Consider the following 11,298-nt stretch of genomic DNA (forward strand, 5'->3'; position numbering starts at 1 on the left):
CTTCCGTCTGTCGTGCGCGGGCACGCGTGGGGCGAGCGCGTCCTCAGGCCCCGCCGGGAGGGCAGGCTGGGTGTCTCGTCCGGCAGCGGTACGAAGTCCGACCCGCTGCGCCCCTGCTCTTCTCCCTTCTCCAGCGCCAAGGTGTCTGGTTTCCCAGCGCTCGAGGGCAACCGGACGGTGCTCGGGGCCGGCTGCCCTAGGCCGCGTCTGGCCCCACCCCGCTCTCAGCACGGGCAGAGGGCCCAGGCCCCACTCCCAGTGCGCAGGGACCGGGTGAGACCCTGCAGCCCCAAACCGGGAGCGCAGGGTGGGATCGGGCCCTCACGTCAGGGGTGCTCAACCTGTCTAGACTCAAGGCCGTCTCCATAAATGTTGCCCACGGAGCAGCATGCATTTTAAAAAACTACTAAGAAAAAATCCCTGCTGAGGGGCTAGGAAGTGGGGGTAGGGGCACAGCCAGGCAAGGAACGAGCCTGCACTTATCTGCCCATGTCCTCGCCGCTGGCTGGGAGCCACGGAGCTCCATTCTAGGTTGAGTGGTTCTCAACCAGGGTGTCACTTCACTCCAGAATATTTGGGGGAGGGGCCCTTCATATTATACTAAAAAAAGGTTGAGCCACCGGTTTAAAAGAAAGGAGTAGGATCCCCTGATAAATTGGGGGAAATCATCTGAAATAAACAGGATGAAATTCAGTAAGGTCAAGTGCAAAATGTGTTGTCTGCCGTTCAATTGAGGAACCATAGTCAGCTTTCAGGATCAAGTTACATGTATTAATAAATAAACTAAAGGAGATGGATATTAACTGAGAACTAACCCCAGTGGGCAGCAGCCTGGAGCCTTGCTCCTAACCCAACTGCCCACTCGGTTTTCTCTGAACAACATAGTTATTTTCAGACAAACCTTTTACAAGGCCAATACCCTTACACACACACAGTGCTACACTTAATAAAAAAAGTCAAATTCACGAATATTAAATGAGGAATTACTGGTTAGTCTGCAGTATTGTGAAAAGGACCTGGAAGCTATAGCAGATGACAAGCAAGTGACTCAACATTGCAATATCATTGCACAAAAAGCTAGCGGCATTTTCCGTGCATTAATACGATTGTGAGACTCAAGTCACAGGAAATGCTTCTTCCACCCTATTCAGTGCAGAGGAGGCCTCACCTGTAGTACTTCCTCCAGTTTGGGGCACTGCCCTTCAAGAACTAATTGAACAAATTGGACAGAGACCATAGAAAACCAATAAAATGATCAGAGGTCTAGCAAACATGACATCTGAAAAAAGACTGGAAGAATTGGGATTATTTACTTTGAAAAAGATAAGACAGAGAGGGCATTTGATAATAACCTTCAAATATAGAAAGAATTGTTACAGAGGATGGCAGTCAATTGCTGTCTGTGTTCAGGGCAGGGGGACAGGACAAGTAGTAATGAGCTAAAAATGCAACAAGGGGCAATAAGGTTAGATTTTACAAAGAACTTCCCCTACCTATGACAGGGGTTGAATACTGAAACACATTGCTCAGAGAGTTTGGAGAACTGCCAGCACTGTAAGATTTTAAGGGCAAATCAGACAAACATTTGGGATGGCTCACAAAAAGGTGACCGCACCTTGAACAGGGAGCTGGATTACATGACCTCCTAAGGGCCTTTCCAGCCATGTTTTTCTGCTCCTGTTTTTCATAGATTTTTTGGAGCTGCAATTGTCTGGTCACAAAATGTTCCACTGAAGTGGAGTTTATGCTGCTCAGTAGTTCCTCCAGATCCCTGTACTGTTGCAGAACATGAGATTTCAAAACCCTGAACTGAGACTTCAAAACCAGCGACGCTCCCTCGTCCCACGCACAATATTGAGGCTGAAGAGCCCTCACCACAACTCTACGAAAACAGGATGTCAATGTTTAAAGTAGTACTTTGCACACAATAGAGTCAGGAAATTTGAAGTCTGCCCCCATTAAACAAAATACCCCACTTCTGCAAAATAATCCCGAGTTTTGGGCCTGACACCTCTGGCATGATGCAAAGTGCCACCCTGTTCTCCCAACATCACTGCAGACAGGGCTACCGTACATCTCGTGTGTGGCATGTCTATAGACACCAAGTTGTTTGGGCAATACTACCAGAGCTGTGCACTTCCTGGCTTTCTAATGCTTATGACTGTGTCTCTGGGGTTTCAACACTACAGCCTTTGAAGGGATATGCAAGGGGACTGTAACTGAGTGTTTGTCACTGTTACAAGTGTCCTTGTTTGCAAAAGGGGGAGGGAGTAAGTGATACTTGCTGCCTCTGAGGATAGGAATAGGTCTTGGCTTTTGGTCAATGTTATTAATACTGGAAGAGTTGCAGTTTGAACACAAGGGGCCTAATCATTTAAGGTCATTTTATGCCACCCTAGCAATAAAGAGGGAAGAACAGAACCCTCAGGACATCCTGTATACAGGAACCTCTTTAGCGATCACAAAGCAGGTATAAAAGCTCCAAGCTAACCCTGCAGCGGACATGAAGCATCAGGAATGTGTTGAGAGTGCATTGTGCTGCATTAACTATAAGGCCAGGGGAAAGCAAAGCTGCTCTTGCAACAGAAATAGGGCTGAAATTAGCAGGTCCCTGATCCCTCAAATATACATAGCTTAGAACATGTTCCTCCTTCAAATACAGAGATGGAGCAAGTGTAGATGGAGGCCACTTTTCTAGAAAACAGCCCCACTGCACATTCACCAAGACTAAAATGACCGGGAGGGGTCCTCTTTCCCTAGGAGTCAGCAGAGCATGCTGGCAATGTCAGTAGATTGCTGACACTGCCTTGTTCTACTCCGTAATTACAAGCAACAGCCCAATAACTGTTCATTTTAAAATGGGGACTTTTTTTTTGGTACTTTGCAGTCAGTCTTAGGAAGGAGATCCCAGAGATGCCAATTTCCTGTCTCTCCTGCAAGGGCTGGGTGGGCATTGCCAAAAGTGTGGGCGGGAGCCACAACCTCCCTCTCTCCGCTCCCCCTTGTCTCCAGCTCTGGCAGGGGAAGATGCAGCAGCAGCAGCAGAGCACGTATCAGTAAAGGGCAATCTGGGAAATGTAGTTCCTGTTATAGGGTGATGTCATCTCATTTTTTCCTGCCAGAAACCGTGGGGGGTTTCTCTGGCCACTAAATACAAGTCTCTGTGGCAAAAAAATAAGAAGGGGTGCTTATTTCCCCCTAGCAGCACCAAACCTCCAGCTGCTCTGCTGCCACTGTTTTTCTTGCCACTGAGAGTACAAGGGGAAGGGGGCGGGGAAGGAGGGAGAAAGCAAAGGGGTAGACTAGAAATACATAGGCTGAGGATCCACGTAGGGAAGATCAGCCAAATACGTACATATGGGGCTTTCAGTTACATGTTTAGTGTCTACTGTCGATTAAGTCCAGAGCAGCAGTACTCAGCCCTGCTAGACTTAAGGTACCCTTTGCTAGACTCGAGGCACCCCTCAGAAATGCCAGCTCTGAACTTTCACTTGTTTTCTGATGACAGAAAAACACTAGAGCAATTCTTCTGTTGCAAAGAACTCAGAAAGCCCACAACAGGGCAGAACAGTTTTAATCCTATGGATTCCTGTTTCAAATCACTACTAACATTGCCTAGCACCCCATGATCTCAAGGCACCCCACAATCACTGGTCTAAAGACTTTTGTCTGGCTGAGAATCACTGGTCTACTGCAGGCTATTATACTTACCTAGTCCCCATTCTCATAGCATCAGAGTACCTACCTCACTGTCCTTAATGTTCTCACATCCACCTGTGAAGTAGGAAAATGCTTTTATTCTCATACCCTGATAGGACACTGGGCACCAGTGTTATATCTCTGCCACCATGCGAGCAGCTGCCACGGCTGTAGCCACTACCCCATGCCCTGGGCTAGATCCGGCCTAGAAGGAGCCCCCATGGTCCAGAACCCAAGACAAGTCTGACACCCTGCCCTACAGTAACTGTGATTCCCTATCAAGTTCCAGAGGGCAGGGATGACGTTGTAGGTACACCTCTGCCTCATACAAACTCATACTGTTGGAGTCTTACGGAGTAATAGTATCCAGTGGAGCTGAGCAGGTGCCAGGTATTTTCCTGTTCTCTCATGTTACGGCACTAGAGGCAGGGGGCCACAGCCTCCCTCAGTTCCCCTGCAACTCAAAACCCATGTGGCTGAGAACTCCCGAGACCGGGGTTTGTTGGATCCCAGGACCTGCCCTCAAACGGAAGAACCCCTGTTACCTGTGCACAGGCACCAATGGCACCCCTTAGAAAATGCTAGGTATTAGCTTTCACTGCTTTTTTGGACTATGGAAGAATAAAAGAACCATTCTTCTGTTGAAAAGAACTCAGAAATACCACAACAGGGCAGAGTGTTTTTAATGCTATAGATTCGTCTTTGAAATCTCTGGGTTTTTCTTGCAAATGGTGTATAGATGTTTGCACACCCAACAGTGTTAATACTGCTCAGCACCCCACAGTACCCTTAAACAGATCTCAAAGCCCCGTTGTACTAGATGGTACTACACTGTGCAAACCAGAGCTAGCTAGAATGGACCTCTTTCCTCACCGGTGGCAGCACAGCTGACACACAGGCAGACATACAACACACCCCCTGGGTAGATCCTATTTCTTACTCCCCCTATATCCAAGAGGAACCTGATAACAGAAGGATATTCTAAAAGGCAGCACATAAGGATTTACTTGGATTGATACTGGAGCGATTCCTTTCACGAAATAGAGTGAACGTCAGTGAAAGAGATCACTGCACTGAGACTGATTCACAATTAGAGTCCTTAGCAGCTGCAGAAAAGGGCAGGGTGAACATTAAGCCGTGCAATTCTGATACAAACGGCAGAGTTACAAAACTGGTGATTGAGAAACAAGATTTTCTTTTTAGTCTTTTGGTTGATACATATCTGAAGACTCCTTTAGGGAGAAGGAATACCTCTTTTCTATGTTCTTGTGGGCAATACCTTTTACTTGAACCAACTTCATAGATTTTCATAGACATTAGGGCTGGAAGGGACCTCAGGAGATCATCGAGTCCAGCCCCCTGCCCAAAGGGCAGGAAGTCAGCTGGGGTCATAGGATCCTAAGCTGGGGTCATAGGATCCCATGTATGCTTGATAAAAGTATAGGCAAGCTTTTGGGTATTACAGTATGCTCTTTCAGCCCTGTGATACCTGAACATTGATCTATATCTGTACCCAACCATACAGTCGGCCCAATAAGGGATATCATACACAAATTCTTGCCTCTCGTGCATCTCCTAGACCATCAGGGAAGCAACATCACTTCCTTTTCATGTTATCACAGAAAAAAGAGCCTAGTGAAAAAGACAGTACGGTTTTTTTGGCCCTATATAGCCATAAGCCAAAGCTACACATTACTGGATGTTTGGGTGGGACTGAAAAACCAAAACTTTGTGTTCAAACTTTTCAAGGTAAAATGAATTAGTAGTAGCTGAAATGAGCAGAATCACCATTTTTTGATTCTTGGTCTATTCCTGAAACTCTTTTTTGCAGTGCTAGCAACTTCAGCTGTTCACATCTCCTCCACGATTACTGCCAGCCTGCTTCATTTGATGAGGCCTTGGAAATTGGGCTCTGCACACTGAGGCAGTGCTGCCTGCTGGCTCAGCAGCTTATCAATGATGCCAATTTCAGCATCTCGTCTTTCAATGTTCTCAGATGGAGTCCAGGACATGTCATGCTGAAGCTTGTAGGCACCAAGAAAAGCATGTGGGCAACTGGTCCCCCACTCCTGTAGAAAACAGAAGGGAATAAATTCACATCAGGATCCGATCACATACTCACTAGAAGATCAGCTTGACAGGCAGATTATGCCTAGGCTCATCTACCAGAACCACACTGCTGTATGATCAGGAATATATAGTGCTGGAAGAAACCTTGAGAAGTCAGGCGGGCCAGATTCCTGCCTAAACCACTCCAGACAAGATATCTGCCTAACCTGCAACTAAAACGTCCAGTGACTGAGACTCCACAACCTCTCTCACGATCAGGATAGATCCCTAGGGAACTCTGCCCCCTCACAATTTGCACTGAGCTCTATAATCCGACCAGTTATGCATGCACGTTATAGTACTTTTATCTACACCACCATTCTTTAGCTTATTTATATGAGAAGGTTGTGGGAAATGGCATCAGAAGCCTTACTAAAAATGAAGATACATCACAGCTGTTGCTTCCTCCTGTCCACAGGGTGCCTCCATAAAAGCCAGTCAACAAGCACCGCAAGTCATGCAAACCAGTGGATTCATGCATAATTCATGCTCATTTCAAACTTAACAGGTTACTTGAGGGTGTGATGTCTCTATACAGGAGACTGAAGAATGCTGCTTTCGATTCAGGCAGGTCACTACACTTTCTAAGGCAAGCTCTGTGCAATGACAATAGTGTAGGAGTCTCGTTTGTATGGCTTGTTCTTTATTTTCTGCACTTGGCCATTAAAAACTGCTTTTGTTTAAGAACACACATTAGACACTGGATGCTTCAGCAAAGCCTAACCAAACCTGGGATCTTTGGCACAAGCAATCTGATGACTTTGACATGTTCCTCAACCACCTGGTACTGGGGAGCACATCAGTCAGAAAGGGGCCTGGCTCCATCACATTTTCTATCCTTAGCTTCCTTGTGGAGCTCCTAGAAAGCTGCTGCTAGGGTAGGAGATAGAGTGTGCAGCACAGCATGGAGGCAACCCTATTTGAAGATACATGGATATAGGAGGCCTCAATATCATATTTAATGACAATTCCAACCCCCATCGGTCCACACTCTCAGAAGGCTGACTGCCTGAAGGAGGGGATTTTGGATACTTAACTCCTGGTTGGGTACAGGTCACTCCTGGTTCCCATATTCACACCAACGTGGAACTGTGGGGGTCAGTGAATCAGTCTCAAGACCTAAACAGACAGTAGTGGCAGAGCCTTCTACACTGGCTGGAGACAGAGAAGGCTCTGCAAGCATGTATATTAACTCCTTCAGGGGGATTCCTAGAAAACCCCATCCACTCAGTTCTCAAGTCATTCAAGAAAAGTATCTTTTTGCACACTTATCAAACAGAAAAAACACTTCAACTTTCTTTAAAGATGACTTCACAACACACCTCCTGAGTCAAGAACACAATTCCAGTCACCCACAAAGCAAGCTTTAGTATGTGCCACTTCTTAGGCCAATATGGCTTTTGGCAAGAGAGCCAAGGAAGGATAAACTTGACTTTGAATATTTTTTGTTGACTTACTCTTCATACTCGCTCTTGGCTTCACTTCTTAACACTTTTCCTTAAAAAAAAAAAAAAAAAAAAAGAGAATTCATCATCTACCTTAGGAGAGATTATGGAGAAGCATCTTTGGCCACTTTCCCGCTGGTACAAGTAGTAGATGCTTCCTGGTTTCTTCACGAAATTGCAGGCCACATGGTGTAGATCAGCATCTCTGTTAGCTTCATCCAAGACCTAAGGCACAGACAGACATAACTGTAAGGTTCCTGCCCCCAGTGAGTCCACACAGGTGAGAAGAAAAACAAAACTATAATTCCTTTCTGCTTGAAGTCCCTTTCAAATGATAAAGCACATATCCAACCACCACCACCACCCTCCTCGGGCTGTAGAAGCGCTGGAAAGAAAGGAAAGAACTTTCTTGAGGAACATCAACTAAGAGTGGGCTAACTAGTTTGGTGATGCTCAAATGCCAACAAGTCCCCTGCTCTGCAACTAATGATTATTAGACTTAGATATGTAATGTAAATGGCTTGCTTAGCTATGCTGTATTCTCTTGCATATAGCACACCCCCCCAAATACGGCACACACCTTGTTTCTGAAAGGTAGAATGAAGAAAAAGACCTTTCCTTGAAAATACTGATGAGCAGTACTAACTGAGCAGCAGCTTCTGTGGCCGGAGCTTCAGCAGGGGCATTGGAAGGAAAGGTGTTCACCACCAATAGCTTGGAAGACCCCTACAGCACTCCTTTCACTTGCTCCCAGCAGAGGCAGAACCTGCTATTACTGCATTTCCTTCCTTATAATGAACAACACCCCAAATTCCAGCAGCTGAGTTTCGAAAAAGGGGCATGTGCTGCATGCAAGAACATATGGTAATATTCAAGGCGTCTAGCAACCTTTCTCCTGAGAAAGCAGGCAGATTACTAGGACCAGCCTTGGGACTAATGAGCTCACCTAGGTGCTGCTTCAGTAGCAGCTGCACAAGTCCTGGAGCACAAAGGCTCACTACAGACACCGAGGGCAGGGCAGGGTTGTCTTCAGCCTGGGACTTCCTCAGTGCAGGCGAGTGACCTAGTTAGTGGCTTCTGACCTCTGTGTGCAGCAGCAGCAGGGCTAGACAAACGGCCAGAAGTAGCAGGACCCACCCTCCTGTCAGAGCAGCTCCTGCTCCTGCCTGGGCCTGACACTCCTGACTCAGAGGTGTGCCTTCTCTGTCTGGTGGCAAGGATCGCTCTAGTGGCTGGACTGCATGCAACCCCCCTGCTAGGATTTCTGATCTGCTAGGCTAGGGCTTCAGGAGAACTGCCCAAGACCAGGATCTCAGCCCCCAAACAAGAGGGAAACTCAGAGTGCTGCTCGAGTCAGCAGACTGCTCCATGGTCAGTTTATAACCAGGCTCACATGACACCAGGGCTTGCAACAGCACCAAGCCAAGAGATCTATCCCGGTTCTGTTCCTATTTATGTTTCCAGATCTCAAGTTCCCAGGCTTCTTTCTTCGGTGCTGACAGAAGAAATATGGCTGCACATTACTTAACACCAGGGTGGCCCCCCTCACCTAGTGGCACAGGGAGCTGCTGTGCGTAGCACGGGAGCCCAAGCACCCAGTAAAGGGAGGTGCCAGAGTGGGGCTGGGGGCAGCTCAAGCTCTAGTCACATGAAGCAGAGCAGGACAGCTGCTGTGAGAGAAGGTATAAAGTATCACCCCCAAGAGCTAGGTTAACCCTTCCTCAGCCCTGGAGCTGGCACCAAAATTCAGGCTTTGGATCCCCGCCCACCATACAAAACAGCTGGGCTTGCAGGGCCAGGGAACAGTTCACCTGGGTCCTAGAAGGGATGCCCCTCTTGCAGCATCCTGTCCCCACTTCTCTTGGCTCCATGCAGCCAGGGGCTGGGGCCCCCTTGACTCCATTTCAGCACCCCAGGGCTCAGACTGTCACGGACACCTCTGGGAGCTGGGGTCAAGCGGGACCCTTGGTGGGGGGCGCAGGGTTTAACTTGTGGCAACAAGCCAAAGAAGACTGGCAACCACCACCTACCGTGAACCGGAGCGGGCATCAGGGTTAAGAATCCAGACCGAGGGATCAAAAATCTCAGGGCTGTTAAATTCAGGGGAAGGACACAGAACAGACTAAAATGAAGGGACACGGCCACCCACTACATTCGCCCCAGGGCTGCAGACTTGAATCACAGTCACAAATCAATCTATAGCATTTGTAAGGGCACAGGCCCTTAACCAAAGGATCAATTCCTGCCCTCCTACAATCATCACTGCCATCACCATCTCCTAGGATGGCACTACGTACCTCTGTGACGCATCTACTGTGTGAGGCTTGTCGGTCTGACCATCTCCAATATGCTGTCCTCTCCTGGCATTTGAAATTCACCCATCTTCCACCCCGCCCCTGTGCCAAATCCTGTTCTCCCGCTCCCCCAGGGCTACTCCTGAAGTTCACGCCTCTCCTTCTTTTGCACCTTATTTTCTCTTATCTACTCACATGGCTTCAAGCATCATCTTTACGTTGGTGCCTATTCTCTTCCCCGTCTAGTCTACATTTCCTCCTGATGTCTAACCAAAGCCCAGCTCAGCCGCAAGCTACACTTCCTCACCCATCACATCCGATAGCACAACCCAAATTGTTTTCAAGCACCCCCTGTCCCACACCTCCAGGTTGCATCTAATCCTGCTGTTCTGCTGTGGTCTCCCTGTCTTCCACAAAACCCCCGGATGTGTCAGAATAGTTTCTGGAGCACAGATCTCAGACAAGCTCCATCATCCTAGTGAAACTGTTACTTCTGCTGCGGTGGCGTCCCCCTTCTCGGTGTGACCTACACAATCCATAGGAAAAAACAGAACCGGGGAGCCAGAGCAAAGATATCCTGAGAGCTTCTGGCTGTGTTTTATGAATCAGGATGCCTGCTCTCTCCCTCCACGCTCCCCAAACTCAAAATATTCCTGGAAAGCAGAAACCACTTCTGTGCTGGAGACAGGAAGGAGCTCCTGCTGGCTTTGCTTTCTGTTCTCTGCACTGCTAACGGACAGCTACAAGTGGCATGTCTTTCTGCCCTCTGAAAGGGGGGCTGGGTAGGCCTCTAGCCTGAATCCATGCAGAGGGTTGGGCCAGGACGACCCTTAAGGTCTCTTTCATCCCTCAGATTGGAGCTATTTGTTCAGGCAGCCTCCAGGTGCCGAGCGCGGCAGGTTCCTCCTTACCTTCCGCGCCTGCTCCTGCAAATACCGGATTTGCTCTGCTATGACAGTCAGTTTATTGCAGGCATTAGCTCGGATGAATTCATCTGCCTGTTGGAAAGAAGAAACCCTTAGTCAGACGAGCTCAGGGCAAACCAGTCCCGATGCACCTTATACTTTGTGGAGACAGTTTGACAAGCCCAACTGCATGTTTATGACTAGTCTGTGTCCTGGAGGAGAACGGGAGCAGCAACGTGCTCTGTGGTAGCTGGGAGCGCATCACAGCTTGCAGGCAGTGCCTGGCTGGCCCCCTCCCCAGGCGCCGTGCGACACCAGGCTGGGGTCAGCGACCAGGCTGCGGGAGGGAGTCGGGGGGAGGCCGCAGGAGCAGAGCCTTCCTCGGCGCCACCGGCCGGGGCAAAGAGCAAACGGCCTTACGTAACTGCGCAGGAGCAACCACCACCAGGAGCTGCTATCGCCCCACGTGATTAACGACTATGATTAATAGCAGCAGCAGTAATAAATAATAGCAATAAACAAGGAGTAAATAATGACAATAATAACTGAATGAATCACTGATATTATCATCCATGTGAATGCCCAGCACCGCGTCCCGGCCTGACCCCTGACCACAGGCAATGCCTATGCTGACCGACTACCACTCACCGCCATCAATGATCGCGCTTAATAATAACAAATTCATAATAACAGTAATGAACCCAGTACAAGTGATTAGCCGGATCCCCACTAGGGCCCTAATGAACACAGCCCGCCCGGGCGCACCTGCTGCACACGCTGCGCCAGCGCCACCAGGTCAGCGGGGTCCGCGGCGCGCCCGGCCCGCGCGGGGCTCAGCAGTGGCAG

At 48.6% G+C, this 11,298-nt stretch overlaps 1 protein-coding gene across 1 annotated transcript; it reads right to left on the reverse strand.

The window, feature by feature from the left end:
- Nucleotides 1-5,156: 5,156 nt before the first annotated feature.
- Nucleotides 5,157-11,295, reverse strand: CUNH1orf50 (chromosome unknown C1orf50 homolog; the record flags this gene model as incomplete). The annotated part of the gene is made up of 4 exons (XM_019541716.1): nucleotides 5,157-5,768; nucleotides 7,347-7,478; nucleotides 10,459-10,545; nucleotides 11,218-11,295. Coding segments are annotated over 4 exons (483 nt in total), but the record flags the coding sequence as incomplete, so codon positions are not given.
- Between the last annotated feature and the right edge of the window lie 3 nt (nucleotides 11,296-11,298).

The sequence above is a fragment of the Crocodylus porosus genome, unplaced genomic scaffold, assembly GCF_001723895.1.
Source record: "Crocodylus porosus isolate Cpor-Errol unplaced genomic scaffold, CroPor_comp1, whole genome shotgun sequence".
In the NCBI taxonomy this organism is placed as follows: Eukaryota; Metazoa; Chordata; order Crocodylia; family Crocodylidae; genus Crocodylus; species Crocodylus porosus.